Source organism: Camelus ferus, chromosome 3 (genome assembly GCF_009834535.1).
Source record: "Camelus ferus isolate YT-003-E chromosome 3, BCGSAC_Cfer_1.0, whole genome shotgun sequence".
NCBI classification, from domain to species: Eukaryota; Metazoa; Chordata; class Mammalia; order Artiodactyla; family Camelidae; genus Camelus; species Camelus ferus.
The window spans coordinates 648,077-663,943 of NC_045698.1; the positions used below are offsets into that span (position 1 = coordinate 648,077).

A 15,867-nucleotide genomic window follows, 5' to 3' on the forward strand; every position below is an offset into this window, starting at 1 on the left:
CCTACATGACCCCACCCACAACCTGCCCTGAGCACTCCACCTTGTGCTGCCGCAGCAGGAAGGGCAGCAGCATGAGCAGACCCCCGTCGTGCACGATCCACCACACATCGATGTTCCCGTCGCTGAAGCGCTCCTGGTTTTGCGGGAACAGATCCACGTTCTTGGCCACCAGCAGGGCCTGATGAGCTGCTGTGGTGTCTCGGACAGTGTCTGCAGAGAGATGGGCACGTCACCACGTCACAGGCCCTGGACTGCGTAATGGCTGAGCCTGGGGTCCCCACAAAGCCCCACACAGGGTGCACCCCGCGCTCACACCCTCATCACTCCATGGCCCTGGCCCAGTAAGAAAGAGCCCCCGGGAACTGCCAAACGCGGGCTGGGCCCGGGGAGGGGGCTCCCGTCTCCAGGCTACTGAACGGCTGCTGGTTTTCTAGAAACAGCACAGCCAGGGCCTCTGACGGCCCCCGGGGAGCAGGTCTCAGCCCAGGACCCCGAAACCCAGCACAGGGCCCTGACCCACCGACAAAGTTCTTCCAGGAGAAGGGGCTGTCCTCCCGCTTCCAGGACTGGGGCCAGGCCATGAGCACCGTGTTGTGCTTCAGGGCCCCCAGGCCAGCTGACTGGATCAGGTGGGACATGCCGTCCCGCAGGCTGGACGACACCACCAGCTGGCAGAAGCCCTTGGTCTTCTCGGTGCACATGAGAGCCCGGATGTTCTGGGGACACAGGCAGGTCAGGGCGGGCAGGTGGGCGGGCCCCTGGCCAACGTCCCAGCCTCACACGCGGAGGCCGGAGGCTCAGCCCCACGTTGGTCCCCGAAGCCCAGGCCCAGTGCCACCCCCGCCATCCCTCACCTGCCACCCAGCCCCACCTCCTCGGCCTGCTGGGCCTCCGTGTGCTTGTCCAGGAAGGTGCCCTCCAGCACGGAGCCCACGATGGTCAGGCCCTTGCCGGCCTTGAGCTGCGAGGTAAAGGACAGCAGGCGGGGGTGCTTCACACTCTGCTCCGCGTCCAGGTTCAACATCACGAGCACCTGGGGCCTGCGGGGGGGGGGGGGCAGTTACCACGTTCTCACTGACAGGCAAGACCCCTCCCGGGGCCGCGTGCCTGAGGACCTCTAGGGCCGAGGGGCTTTCAGTGCAGGTAAAATCCCAGCTTCTCAGGGGAGCCTCCCCATCTTCCTCCCAGAAGTGAGAAGACTCGCAGGGGTCCTCCACCCACAGCAGGTCCTCGCTAGGTCAGCTCAGCTCGACCCCCCACAGCCCGGCCCGGCAGAGCCCACCTCCACCCTCGCCAAGTCTCATCGCCAGGCAGTCAGATACGCGCTGATCACGCCCAGGCTGATGCACCATGGGCTCAGATGCCAGAACAACCGAGACAACAATGGGAGAAGAGGACGATTCCTCTTGGTAAAGTCTGACCTTAGGACTCCGTGACCTAGGACTCTGTGGGGCCAAAGGGCATGAGGAGGCTCTGGGCGCTCACCTCCAGTTCTTGGTGTGTGGGGGGCCATGCTCCACACGCAGCAGGGCGTAGCGGGCGGCGTTCAGTGACAGTCCCCTGATGCCATCACCCCACTCCTTTTCAGGCCCTGTAGGAAGGGGCAGCAGTGAGGCCCTGCTCCCCGCATACCCAGGAGGTACCTGAGGGGCAGTCTCCCCGGGAGGCCCTGGGGTCTCAGAAGGGGCTTCCCAGACCAGCCAGGAACAGGAGGGAGCAGGATCGGGGGGGAGGGGCCCCCCTGGGTGGAAGGGCAGGGGGAGGCGCTGGCAGCTGTGTGGGACCTCAGAGTTGGGGCCATCAATGGGGCAGAGGGCGTGCGGAGGGGGATCTGTTGGGCAGGCAGCAGCCGGGCTCACCAGCAAGAGAAGTCACAGCCCCAAGACCCTCCTTCCAAACCACTCTGGAAAAGCTTGGAGGGGACTTCAGGCAGCACCGCTGGCGTCCCCCCATCCCATCCCCCCCAGAAGCCCCACCCCCAGGACCCCACCTCTCTCCCCCTGGAAGCGGGCCAGGGCGTCCAGGGGAAACGCCCCATGATGGACCAGGGGCTCTAAAATGCAGTTAACCTGACCATCATTTTGGTTTTTCATGGTGTACCTTTCAGAAATTTGGAAATCCCGCGCACGTCAGTTAAACGGATTAAAATGGATTAAATGGATTTCAAAGCTTACAAACAGCACGCTAAACAGGTAGGCTTTTTATACTCAGACGTAGATAAACCTAACGACTTGTAACAGATTGGAATCAACTACAAACAGCAAACGCGGCTCTCCACCTGTTAAAAGTCACAGGCAGAAAATCCTGGCGCCAAGTGTGGGCTTCGACGGCTTGGCCACTAGAGGTCCCTGCGCACTGCCCATCAGGAGGGGGCCCCACAGCATGGGCCAGCAGACCCCGGGGAGGCGGGAAGGAGGCGGGAGGGTGGCCCGGGCGCCGCGATGCAGCGGCGGCAGCTCACCCGCGGTACTCGATGTACTTGTAGATGCAGCCGGCGATGAGCATGGCGACCAGGGCGTAGTACCAGGAGCAGATGAACATGAGCGCGAAGCACAGGCTCATGCCCAGGAAAGAGAGGGTCCTGCGGGGACACGCAGCTCTAGGCCCCGCCCCTCGCCCGGCCCCGCCCCTCACCATCGGACCCCGCCCCTCGCCCCGGCCCCGCCCCTCACCATCGGACCCCGCCCCTCACCCCGGCCCCGCCCCTCACGGCCGGAAACACCCCCCCCCCCCCGCAGGCATCTGAGTGGCTGCATTGAAAAGGTCCCTTGGCCCCAGCAAAAACCGTTCTCTGTTACAGCAGTAACACAGCAATGACGCGGGTGATTGGCGCCTCCACCCCCAGGTCACCCACAGGAGACCCACTCAGAGACCACGCTCAACGCCCACTGCGCTCCCGGACGTGCCAGCTTCACGCATTCTCTAGGGTGTTTGCCGCACTGGGCATGTGGAGACCGGGCAGCCCCACACTCCAGCCCGGGGGGACAAGGGCTGAGCACCAGGCGCCACGTGGCTCCCGATGCCCGGGCGTCCAGGGTGACAACATGCACATGGCCCTCCCCAGCCCGGCCGGGCTTGTTCCGCAGAGCACCAACAGGGACCCAGGCAGCCACCAGCCTCGCAGAGCCACAGCACATCCCCGGGCCTGCTCACCAGTGGTAGTACTTAAAGCGTGGACGCCAGTTGGGCGTGCGCAGCAGTGTCTGCAGGGCGCAGGCCAGGTTCACAAACATGTAGCACATGAGGAAAAACCTGGGGACGCAAGAAGCAGCATGAGGGGCCCAGCCAGGTCCCATGGGGTCCCTCCGAGCCCCAGTCACCGCCCCTCCTGTGGGGCCTGCCTGCCCCCCTTCGCCCACCACGTGGCCCCCTGCTCTGCCCACGTGACTGCCTGGCCCCCGTGCCCGCACCCATCCCTGCTGTCCCCTGGCAGAAGGCAGCCCCGGAGCAAGGGCTCACGTCCCCAGGGAGGCTGACAAGAGGCACCAGCGGCCACTCACATGGACAGGATGGGGGCCACGCTGTCCAGGGAGGCGATGAGGATGCCAGTCTCACAGATGAGAGCTGTGAGCAGCAGAGCCCACGTGGGCTCCCCGTTGGCCTTTCCGTGGCCAAACACCTGCAGGGAGAAGGGCAAGTGGGCAGGGGGCTGAGGAGTGGGGGGCTGTGGGAGGCCAAGTGGTTGGGTCCAACACAAGAGAGGTCAGGGATACAACAGAAGCAGAAATGGGCTTTCTACAGTGCATCCCAGACCTCCCCAGCCATGAAGAAAGCCTGACACCCTGCAGATGGATGATGGCCTGGGTACCAGCAGACCCCAAGACCCTTGGAGAAGGCCGGCCAGGATGCAGGGCGACATCCCAGGGTGCTGGTCGGGGGTCTCCTCACATCACCCCACCCTGGGAGACTTCTGTGAGGGCCCTTCACCCCACGTGGGACAATGGGCTTCCCGGAAGGAAGCCTTTCTACCTCCCTCCCGCACAGCAGTTCTGGGAAGGGAAATCCAGACACAAAATGCAGACCTCAGGGTAGGGGCTGCCACGCTGCAGGTGGGGATTGGGTCCCACTGTCTTTAACTGCTTTAAAGATCTTGCTCTGGGGCAGACCCTCAGGACCCTCCAGACGCGGCCCTTCCCGAGGGTCCCCTGCCCCCAGGAGGCCATGGCTACCATGCTTACCTGCAGGAAGGGGACGATGCCATCCCGGGCAATGGCCTGCAGCAGACGTGGGGCCCCCGTCAGGCTCTGCAGGCCGGCCCCACAGGTGGAGAAGAAGGAGCCGATGACAATGACCCAGGGAGACGGCCAGGCCAGAGCGCCGATGACGAGGCTGCCCTGCAGGGCCTCCCCGAACCTGGAGGTGGGCAAGCTTTCAGACACCAGCTGAACACAGAAGTGTTCTCCCACCCTTTGAGTGGGACGATGGTGTCTCCCGGGAGCCCCTGCACCCCTGCTCTACTGGGTCCAAGGCTGCTCTGCCCAGCTCCAGGCTTCTCAAGTAGGAGAGGGATGGACAAGTCAGAGCCCAGCACACGGCCCCGGGGCTTCCCACTACACACATGCACACACACAGACACACACACATGCACACACACAGACACGCGCACACACACATGCACACACACAGAGACACACACGCACACAGACACACGCACACACAGACACACACACACAGAAATGCGCGCGCGCGAGCAAAGCTAGAAACCCTGGAGCTAAAGTTGTCTTCAGGAAAACCAGTGCTGACCCCAGAAGTTTCCAGAAGCCATACATAAATGAGACCAACATACTTGTCTCGTAAGACCACGCCTTCGATGCAGGCCCCAAAAAGCACAATGCAGGAGAGGTCTGCGCTCGGGTCAAGGAAGCGGTGGGCGCGATGCACTGGCCGCAGGTGTGCCTAGACCGGCCCCACGCCCTCCCCCCGCCCCAACCCTGTCCCCACTGGGCCCCGCCCTGGGCACATGGCTGCATCCTGGCTCCACAGGGACCTCAGGGCACTCAGGAGGGTGGGCCTGGCCTGGAGCATGACCGCTGCAGGGACTGGGCAGGGGACCTCACTGGCTGGAAAGGGACAAACCCAGCGAGAAATGGCTCCACTGGCACCTTAAAGCCAGTGACCCACGGACAAAGCCGTGACAAGGGTGCACAGGCACCACTGTCACGGGACAAGCGTATCACTACATGTTACAATGTGTCACTAACATGTAACAGTGTGGCTACTACACGTGGGTCACGGACACCTCACATGCCACAACCAACCAAGGCTGGGGTCCTGATGTCCTATTCTCCATGTCAGGCCACCGGCCCAGCCCCTCTGAAGGTGGACGTGTGGTTAGGACTGCATGCAGTAGAGAACTCCCCCCACCCTGAGGTGCCAACAGCGCAGCAGGGAGCAGAGCAGGGTGTCGGGGCCACCTGCCCCAGCCTGGCCTTCCACTCTCCATCCCCCAAGGATACAAATAAAAGATGTGGTCACAATGGCCAAAATGGTCCCCATGGGGATGGACTTCTGGGCATCCTTGAGGTCCCCAGACCGGTTTGAGCCCGCCATGATGCCTACGGAGACAGACAGATAGCTGATGGGTCACAGTGCAGAGCAAGATGCTGCCACCCAGGCCCGTCTGGGCAGTCAGAATGAGGCCGGGACTCTGCACGACGCCAGGGAGACCCCGCGCCTGCATAGGCCGCCGTCCCTACGTTGGGCCTCCCAGAGCCAGCCTGGGCCTCACTGTCCACGCCCTGGGATGGCTGCGGCAGGGAGACAGGGTGAGCAGCCCCGGTGGGCAGCCTCCCCAAGTCTGCGGACAGGCTCCAAGCAGGTGCAGGAACAGGAGGGACATACATGCTGACAGCCGCAGGCCTCTCAGCCGGCACCAGCTGGGTGGGGGCCACTGATCCCAGGCAGGCTGAGGGCCGTCCAGGAGCGGGGGTGTGTGTGTGTGTGCACATGCGTGTGAACCCATGTGTGCCCATGTGCATGTGTGTGTGCATGTGGGGGAGATGGGGGACCAGTCTGTGTGGAGCGCCCCCCGAGAAGTCAGCTGACCCGCTTAAAAGGACAAGGACGGCCGCAGCTCCCAGCCTGTCAGCCCTGGTGCCCACTCCTAGCTTCCAGCATCACAGGGCCACTTCTCACAGCACGGGCCTCTTGGGAGAGCATGAGCAGAGCTCCTTTAAGCCACATGCCTCCCCGAGCTGCACTCCCAGAACAGACAGGTGCGTTTCTTGAGCCAAAGCAAAGAGGAAGGGGAGCGGTGTGCGGCGGAGCTGCGGGCGGCACCGCCCCACCGGGAACACGCAGGCCTCACCGGTCACAGACGGGAAGTAGATGCCGACCAGCAGGGTGAAGCAAGTGGCGATATCGGTGAGCACGTACGGCGGCCCGCCAGCCCCACTGTCCTCCGGCACGGCCACCGAGGGCAGGCCCTTCTTCTCCACAAACGCGCCCTTGTCCGCGTATGCGCTCCACAGGTTGTCTGTGGGGACACAGACGGGCTGAGACTCCAGGACCTGCTGGCGGGGTGACCACCCCCCACTGACCCCAGACCCCAGCTCCACACAAGGACGGGGACACCTCACTCAGACTGACTGTTCTCTGCTAATCTCTAGATGAGAGATTTTAGCCTTTCAGTCAAGTTTGAACAAGAAAGTTACCTCCTACAACAAACGCGGCCCTGACAGCCGCCTGCGGGACCCCAGTGAAGATCTCTATTTAGAGGGAGTCAGTCAGTGATGGAAGACCCCCAGCACACACACACACAGCTGAGGTAAGCAGCTGGGCCCCCTCCCACCTGTGCTGACACCAGCCTGGCAGCCTCGCCTGCCCAGACCCTTCCCACACAGGGACCCCCCCCTCCGCAGACATCTCACCTCACCTCCCTCCTGCCAACCCCGGCCCCTCTGCACGCTGCCCTCCCCGCCCTGGGGGACCTGTTGGTGGCTGCCCGTCCAGGGGTTTGCTCTGCAACTTCCACCGAGAAGCCAGAACCCAGAATCCAGAAGAACCCTCTGGGCGTCAGGACCCCTGTGCTCCGAGGAACATGTAGGTGGGCAGCACGACAGCCCCTTCCCTCCCCGCCCCCATCTCGGCCCCGCCCAGCTCCACCTGCAGGACGAGGATGGTGTTACGGCCTCCATGTGCCCGACACCCACTGTCGTCTTGGCCTCAGACGGACACACGACAACTGACCGCCCACCACAGAGCAGGCAGCCAGGATCAGCCTGGTCTCTACCCTAGAAGGGCAGACCTCTCACCTGGAGCAGGGAGGACCAGCTCGATTTTTCTACGTGGACGAGCAGAGACAGCAAAACAAGTCACCTCTCATTAATTATTTTCCTTATTAACACCGTGACCCCATGCGTGTTGCTATGAGTTCCTAAAGATAAAGCATCCAACTCGAAGCCTGACCTGTTGTCGCCATGACACACGCGGCGTCCACGGCTCGGGCAGAATCAGCCCAGACAGGGGCCCCAGTGGGTCAGCAGCAGGGGACGAGCTGACAGCCACAGCTGGGGCAGAAGGACGGGGCCCCAGGGACTGGGCCTCGGACCACCCGCCCTGGCAGAGGCCGCCGGACGCTCACCCAGGAGGACGCCGCTGGCCACACCGGGGATGCCCTGGATCTCCGTGACATTGTTCTGGAGGAAGTACTGATCGCAGGAGGTGCTGGCCGTGGAGCTGTTGCAGAAGAGGCCCCAGAGCGCGGTGGCCATCGAGCCGTTGTTGGCGGCCTGGACTTTCGCACAGACGTCGAAGCCACGTCGGGACAGCGTGCGGTTCCCCAGCAGGCAGACCCTGGGGCGGGAGCGGGGAGTGAGCCGTGCAGCTCCCCCGGGAACTTACTGCCACCCGGGGGCTTCCGTGAGCGCTAGGGGAGCTGCTGGTCGTCCTCAGGGCCGCGGCCACCGCACGGCCCTAGACCGTGCCTAAGCCTGTCCTGTCCTTGCAGACAGCACGGCTACAAGAGCCTTATGACCCGCTCGCCCCCAGCCCGGCCAGGGAGCAGACGCGGCCCCAGGACTCACGAGATGTCCGGAGGGTCGAAGGCGGTCTTGATGACGCCGGCGTAGATGGCAAGGATGGACAGCACGACGCAGGCCAGGAACACCAGGGCCAGCTTGTTGACGTACTTGACGCCCACGAAGACCACCATGGCCATGAGGGCCAGCGTGCAGGTCCCGTAGACACGCATGTTGTGCAGCATGGCTGCCGCCTCACCATCCGCCGCCTCGGCCTGGATGATGGCTGCGCTGGGGGAGATGTAGGTCTGCGGGGACAGAGCGAGGTCCACAAGGGCCAGGAGGGACACGCGAGGGACAGGCTGGATGCACTCCAGCACCTCCAAAGGGCCTTCTCTGGTGGGGCTCAGCGCTGGGCTCCCCCCTCCCTGAGAGCCCCCACCCCACCAGAATGCATCTAGGACAGGATCTCAAAAAACAGGGGCATTGGATGGCGGGGGATGGAGCACTTTTCCAAGGTGAAACTCGGGCGCCCCCCAGGGAAGCAGAACACAAGGACATCCCGCTGCCCCAACTGAAAGTAAAGGCAGTGTTTTTCTGCCAACAGGGATGTGATTCCAGCCTGGAGAGCCAGCGCAGCCCTCTGAGAGCCACGCGGGCCCGAGGGAAGGGTGACAGACCAGGAGCAGTCACCCCATCGCCCGCCATCAGGAACCTGGAGGGGGTGGGGGCAGCACCAGTGTCTCCAGCCTCCACAGCCATGGCGACAGAGCAGGAGGAAAATTGGGGCAGGGTGGCAAGGGCCGGCAGGCTTCCCAGAGACCGTGACATCGGAGGAGCCTGGCAAACCGGGGGCTCTTCTGCCTTGAACCCACTTATAAGGAGCGCTGGCCTCGGGGCTGGCGGGCTGGGGCGTCCCTTGGCCGCACCCGAGCTCACAGCCTGCAGGCCTCGGGGCTCCCACTCTCCAGTCGGCCACACACCACCCACCACCCGTGCCTGGCAAGCCTGCCGGCTCGGGAGGCTCCAGCCTCACCTGCCGAGCACTCTGGGCGGCCGTGCCTGGCCGTCACATGCCCAGACAGAGATGGACACACCGACCTGCAGAGTCTGAGGAGACGTCCAGGGTGATGAGGCGAAGGGACAGCTCAGGGAGCAGCGTGTCCCGGGAAGGGGACGGACACACAGCCCCTTTCAATATCCCGTCAGCTGATGGTTGGCTGTGGCCTGGGCCACGGAAACCAGCCCAAAGCAAAGCACTTACCAAAAAAATCTCAATGGTCCCCAGGATGTACATGGCCCCCGCGAACGTGGTGCCCAGGTAGAAGCAGAGGCCCACAGCGCCCCCGAACTCCGGGCCCAGGGACCGCGATATCATGTAGTAAGAACCGCCAGCTGCAAAAGACGCCAAAGCAGGAGCGGCAGGTCACAGACGCGCCACGGGCCGCGAACGCAGCGGGGGCCGGGCCGAGAGGGTGGCCGGCCGGGGACACGCCTGGCCCACAGCCCAGCACCTTCCACACCAGCCGCCGGGTCTGGAAGCTGTGACTGATGAGAATACGAGCAGCCACGGCAGGAGGCCCGCCCCCGAGCGCCGCGCCCCAGCCTGCAGCTGACCCACACCGGACACCATGATTCCGTTAACTTTTGCCCAAAAGGGTTTCAAAACAACGAGGGCTGCTGGAGCATCACTTCTGCATCACACCTGAGAGCATGCCGACACCCAGGGCCTCGCGGGCCAGGCCTGGTCACCCTGTCGGTCAGCTAAGACCCGACTCAGACCCCCACCAGGGGCCACGCGTGACCCCAACACCTGGAGAACGTCTCGGGATGCACTCCCTTCTGAAAAGCAAGCTTGACCCATCTCCCCAAGGGCGAGGGTTGCACCCCCTCCTCCAGTGGGAGCGTGGGCGCTGCCTCCCAGCCAGGCCTCAGGCTACGAAGGTGCTCCCCCGAGACGTGTCAGCCACAGCGACACAAAACTCGTCCCCTCACCAGGGGTGGACCCACCAGGGAGGCCCCTCCAGCACTCCTGTGGGCAGAGAGGACAGACACCCCCGTCCCCACTCTGCTGCCCGCTGAGAAGTCCTGGGGGCCGCCCTCCGAGGACTCGGGGCGCAGACCCCACTGGGCCTCAACCAAACACACACAAACTGAGTGACTTGCAGAGGCGGCCTCCTCTCGGGTCCTCGAGTCCAGGGAGGCTCCTCATTGCCCCTCTGCTCACAGAGCAAGCAGGCCTCAGGCCCTACTGCACACCCTATCCTCCGCCCGAGGCCACCCACCCACAGGCGCTGCCCACAGCGATGGGGACGCTCCCCTCACTGCAGGGGAGTGACAGCGAGCAGCCAGGGTTCCAGGCTCGAGCGCCCGGGGGGCCGCAGGGAGCTGACCGACGGCCCCCGGAGCCCTGCTGCCTCGCCCGCTTGGCCCACCCCCGCCCCATTCTGGTCAGCCACTGCCCGAGCAGAGACCATGTCCTGTGACGCTTTGGTCCTGGAAACGCCTCGGCTTAAAAAAGGAACAAGCTTGTGGGAAATCAGAATTCAGAACTGAAGGGCAGCAGGGCTGGTGAAGGGCCGGCAGCCCCACCTGGCCCAGGGGCAGCCGTGTGACCTGGAGGAGAGGGAGCTCAGAGGCCTCCCTGCAGGGTCCCCCTCTGGGGAGAACCCCAGCCTCACAGCCACCCCAAGGGCGCAGCCAGGCTCTGGGGGACAAGGGGCAGGGTAGCACCCCGTCTGCTCTTAGAAAAGCCCGCAGCACCCTTGCTCCAGTGGGGCCGGAGCTATGAGCACTGCTGCCTGCAGGCAGGGTCCCGGCTGAGGGGCCGAAGTGTGAGGATGTGTCCCCACCCGCCAGCCCCTCCAGATGCGAGGCCTGTCCTGCCAGGCAGGCGATGGCGTGTCCACACCGGGACCCCCTTCTGCCTCATCTGCGGCTGCTGGGGTCGGAGGGGGCGAAGGTCGGAAGGAGACCGTGTGCGCAACGCGGTCACAGAAGGGCCTGCTCAGCCACCCACAGCCGCCCCAGTACCTGGGACCACGCCGTTGGTCGCGATGGCACTCATGGAGATGGCCGTCAGCATCGTCTGCAAGAGGATGGGTGCCCTTCAGAAAACACAGCGTCTGAAGAGTCACCCGCACGAGGACAGCTCCGGCTGGGGCGGTGCCCACCTGCAGGCTGGCTGCCAACTCCCAGCTCCTGACCTCAGCTCCCCCGGGCGCCAGAACCTCAGCCCCACTCTCTCCCCCTCGACCCCCGAAGCTAAGCTCCCGAGGGCAGCTCAGAAAACAACTGACCCCGGACCCTGTCCCACAGTGGAGGGCTGGCTTCTCGTGGCGCTGACCTCCCTGTGGGGTGTGCAGGACCCCGCCCAGTACTCACCTGCCCAGGGGGTCCCTGGGAACCCCCTCTAGGTGCCCACCCCCCATGGGGTTGGAGGACCACCGGACCCTGCCCAAGGCGGGCTACCTCCGGCTTGCAGCACCTGCTCAGGGAAGGGGCCACACCTGTAGCTTGGGGAACGATCACTTCACAACCCGAGGACCAGAAGAACAGCCCTGGGAAAGCGTGAGGCCTCAGTGACCCCCTGACCCGTGCCTGCCTGGGCACGTTTCCAGCCTCACGAGGCCCTGCCCCGTATCCTGCTTTCTGTCTGTTTTGGGGGCAGTTGCCCCGAAGATACTTCCAGGCTCATTAAGTGTAAGAGGCACTCAGGACAGGAAGGACAAGGCGTGACCTCTGGGCAGACAGCCCAGGACCGTGGGCACGGAGGGCCCCGGGCGGGGGGCGCAGTGGGGACGCAGCAGGGGACGGGCGGGCGGCCGAGCGACCCCACTGCATCGCTTGAGTCTTTCAGACACTGCATCTCCGGGCAGCACTTGGGCTGAATTGCCCTCCTGGTCACAAATGAAGGGGTAGAGGGGAGCAAGGCAGGTGGAGCTGAGTGCTGAGGGCACGTGAAGGCTAAGCCAGGCCCGACAAACTGTGGGAAGAAGACACGTGCTCCACGGAGACGCACCTAGGACTGAGCGTGCCGCCAGCGAGCGCCCCTTCCTCTCCACGGGAGGCCCCGAGAACAGCCACCTGGAGGGGGACCCCGTCTACTCGCAGGACGAGTGGCTGTGAGTTGTGCCTGGGGGGGACGCACACCCTGCGCTCCTGCAGATGCAGCCCCAGACACCCCCTCAGGCTCCTCACGGGCCTGGTCCCGCCCGCCCGGGAGGCCATCGTCCTGTGCTCACACAGCCCTGGGAGGGACTGCTCGTGGGGACAGTCTACTGGCCCAGCGCAGGGGCCCCTGGAGTGCCCCAGCGAGGGTGCCAGGCTCACTCACGCAGGTGCAGCACATGGACACGATGAGGAGGGACTCCAGGACGCCGGCCGCCCCCACGATCCAGGTCAGGCGCAGGAAGAGGATCACCCCAAGGATGTTCTGCAGGCAGGGCAGGTAGACACCAATGAAGGTGCCCATGCGGGGACCCTGGAAGAGAGCACAGCGGGTGGGTTCCGGGGGCCGCCAGCCCCTCCCCTGTCTCCCCCAGGAGCCGAGTCCACAGCGTGGGCCCTGGGGGCCGCGACGAGGTCGGGGGATGGGAGGGCGAGGAAGGAGACCAGCAAAGCGCACAAGCTTCAGTTACAGGGAAAATGGGAGAAGCAAGAGCGAGAACCCTGGCTGCCCAAGAGTGGGAACCACGCCAGCGGGCAGACGGGGGTGCAGGGCTTGGCGCCTCCTCTGTGGGAAGGTGGGCGTGTTGGGGTGAATGGGGAACAAGCTGCCCCAGGCTCTGTTCACTGCACCCGCAGCCCAGATAGAGCCTCCGGAAACCAGACATGAGGGAAACGAGACAGAGAGGAATCCTTAGGGTCCAGCCATCGTTCCCAAAACATCAGGAAGTACAGAAACACCAAGTCCAGACAGAAGTCTACAGCATCTTGCCCACTTGGTGGGAGCGACCAAGGGACCCGGAGCTCAGAGAAGGCGCACTCCGGAGTCACCCCTCCCCAAAGGGCCGCCCAACGCGGGGTGACGTCGGGGAGGGCGCCTGACTCAAACATCTTCCGCAACCTGGAAAGGCCACAGCCAAGCAAACCAGCCCAGAGGAAAGCTCGGGGACAAGGCCAGGGGCCTGCCCGGCCTGCCCAGCGCCAGCATGACACCGCAGCTGGGCAGCACACCCGTGCCCAGCAGGTGATAAAAGCTGCTGTGGGTCTGCAGCCTGCACGCGGGGCGGGCGTGCACGGTCTTGGGGGCTTTTATCCGCACAACAGGCGGCAGCAGCGCCAGCTCTGCTTCATGGTCTCGGGGAGCGCGAGACACCGGATGCAACCCCTCCTGTCTGAGTGGCAGCAGGGCCCCCGCCCGGCCTCAGGCCCAGCTCGTGCAGGGCTGTTCTCTGTCCAGTGGCTGAGATGACCTTGAGTTGTCCTGAAAGGCCGGATGGGGCCTCCAACCCTCTCATAAAAGGCAGCTTTGAGGGTCAATCTGACCCGGTCACAAGGCCCATGATGCCAGGGCCACCCGGGCCCTGGAGAAGGTGCCTCTGGGGGGACCAGCACCTCACCTCTGTGCCAGCTGGTCAGACAGACATGCAGGGGGCTTCCGCCCTCTCACCCCAGGGGACCGACACTCAGTCCTAAGTGGGGCTCCGGTTCATCCCCACCAAACCCACCCAGCTGGCCACACAGCAGTTGTGCTGAGGGTTATGGGCAGCAGCTGGGTCCCTCCTGGGGCAGAAGCCCAGCTGTGGCACCTGGTCCCAGGTCCCCGGGGACGGAGGCCGGGCAGCTGCCTGCCCCAGGGCAGGTACTTTAGGCCCTGCCCTGCCCATGCTGTGTGCTGTGTGCGGATTCCACAGCCTGGACAGGGCTCACAGCACAACTTACAGCAGCAGTGTGGGCTGCATTTCCATCTGTGCGTGAGGAAGGCTATGGGGAGACCCGGCAGTGGGCTGGGGCCACGGGCAGAGGCCGGGGGTCGGTCCTGGGAGCTTTTCCCCAGAGCAGGGCAGGGCTCCCCTGGGACACGATCTCTGACAGACAGACAGAGGGACAGACATGCAGCACAGGGACGGCCTGTGGCTCCCATGGTCCAGAGCCAGAGCAAGAGCCTGAAACCCCAGAAATGTGCCCGGAAGCAGTTCACCCACAACCACGGCAGTGGTCACCTCCCAGCGTGGCAGCGTCCCCCACTCCCGGGAAGGCCCAGGGAGGTCCTGGTGGGGGTCCACTGAAGTGGCCTCCGCCCCTCTGCCTGGGGAGGGCAGCCAGCGCGAGGCTGGACAGGAGCGCGCTCCAGGCTGCCCAGTGGAGGCTGAGACCCCACATCCCGCCTCTGTTACGTCCTCCCGAACAACAGGTTCTTCCCTCGCACAGGCGCCCTCAGGTGCACAGGACGCAGCCTGCAGCCTGCTGGTTTACAGGAGGAGGAAAGAGAGGGGGTGCTTGCCCGTGGCCCGACTTCTGACGGCCGCGGGGGGCCGGGGTCAGTCTGGACCAGGCACGAAGGAGGCCCTCGGGGAGCCAGGCACCTCGGCCCAGGGATGGACGGACCAGCAGGGCAGGGAGGTGGCCAGGGTCGCCCGCCAGCTTTGTCTCAGCATCCGAGCTGGGGGCCACCCCTCAAGGCAAGCCGGGGCTCAGGCCACACCTGCCCTCCTCCTGCTCCCTCTGAGAACAGGACCTGCAGCCTGCTCTCCAGCTGAGAGCTGGGGAAAACAGAAGGAAATGTTACTGCTGAGGACTGGGACAGCCGAGCCGCCTGCAGCAGAGTCGAAGAGGGTAAAAACCGCTGTGAGAGGCCAGGTTTTTGGTCAAGATTCCAGAGAGGAAGGGACGAGCATAACTCTTCCGGAAATTGGCCTGAGGTGTTTTTCCTGAGCACCCTCCCGAGTTACCGCAGGCAGGGCGGGTGTCCGGCCCCGGCCGCCCCAGCCCCACGGCCCCTCTCCTGAGCAGCTCCATGCTTCCAGGTGCGGCTCCTACAAAGCCTCCCCAGCAGCATCCTCGCTCAGAGCCCTCAGGGCTGCGTGGCTTCACCTGGCACAGATTCCCAGAAATAACCAGTAGGAAATAAAGCTCCGATGAAGATGGGTGCAGGGTAAGTCCCACGATGGGAGACAAAGTGGGGGGGGGGCCCAGGAGTCCCGGGGGGCCCAGGAGTCCCGGGGGGAGGGGGGCCCAGGGCGGTGCGGGCCAGGAGTCCCAGGGCGGCGGCGGGGCGGTGGGGGGCCCCACCTTGGCCTCGCGCCGCCGGCTGTCCTCGGCCTCCTCGTGCTCCACGACGCCCTGGCTCAGGTTGGTGTAGTTGGCCAGCTTGTTGAGCAGTGAGGACACCATGGGGTTGCTGTCCATTTCCTCCTGTTTGGGGCCAAGACGTGGAGCTAGACACTCACCCCCAGCCAAGACGCCCCCAGACCAATGGGATTGACCACCCAGTGGGGACCCTGCCGACTCCGGGGCTGTCTGGGGCCTCAGCTCCACCTGCCCTGAAGCCAACAGACCTGAAAGGGGTCTGAGGCCCCAGACACGCGCTCGGCAGGTCAGAGTCAGGGGCTCGAGGACACGCTGAGTGGGGCCACCAGCCGAGAGGGAGGCCGGGGGTCCCCAGACGGCCCAGATTCAGCTTCTCTGAGGGGCTCCCTAAGGCCTCTGTATGACCCGCGTTTCTCCATGATACTGGGGGCCTCGAGACCACGGCCTCTTTTCTTGAACTAACCACAGCTACTCTCGCACCTCCTGCTCCGAAGGGGAAAGTGCGAGTTACCTCAAACAGCGCCATGTTCTTTCGCTCAAAGAGACTCTCCCTGTCCACCTCGACGCCGTGAATGAACGGGCTGTTCTCCCTGGGGGTTCCATCTCCTGCAGGGAGAGATCGGTCAGTTTCGGAAGGGACTGAAGGAGGCCCCGA

The 15,867-nt window shown here is 64.5% G+C and overlaps 1 protein-coding gene across 1 annotated transcript in view; it reads right to left on the reverse strand.

The window, feature by feature from the left end:
* The window catches only part of SLC12A7 (solute carrier family 12 member 7), a 40,179-nt gene that overhangs the window by 8,833 nt on the left and 15,479 nt on the right, over positions 1-15,867 (reverse strand). Inside the window, 18 exon segments of the mRNA XM_032469410.1 lie at positions 41-210; positions 521-716; positions 872-1,040; positions 1,486-1,617; positions 2,462-2,581; positions 3,154-3,252; positions 3,501-3,619; positions 4,179-4,353; positions 4,787-4,844; positions 5,457-5,555; positions 6,308-6,475; positions 7,583-7,794; positions 8,025-8,266; positions 9,223-9,353; positions 10,992-11,046; positions 12,295-12,441; positions 15,195-15,317; positions 15,724-15,818. Of these exon segments, the coding sequence (XP_032325301.1) occupies positions 41-210; positions 521-716; positions 872-1,040; positions 1,486-1,617; positions 2,462-2,581; positions 3,154-3,252; positions 3,501-3,619; positions 4,179-4,353; positions 4,787-4,844; positions 5,457-5,555; positions 6,308-6,475; positions 7,583-7,794; positions 8,025-8,266; positions 9,223-9,353; positions 10,992-11,046; positions 12,295-12,441; positions 15,195-15,317; positions 15,724-15,818 (2,510 nt within the window).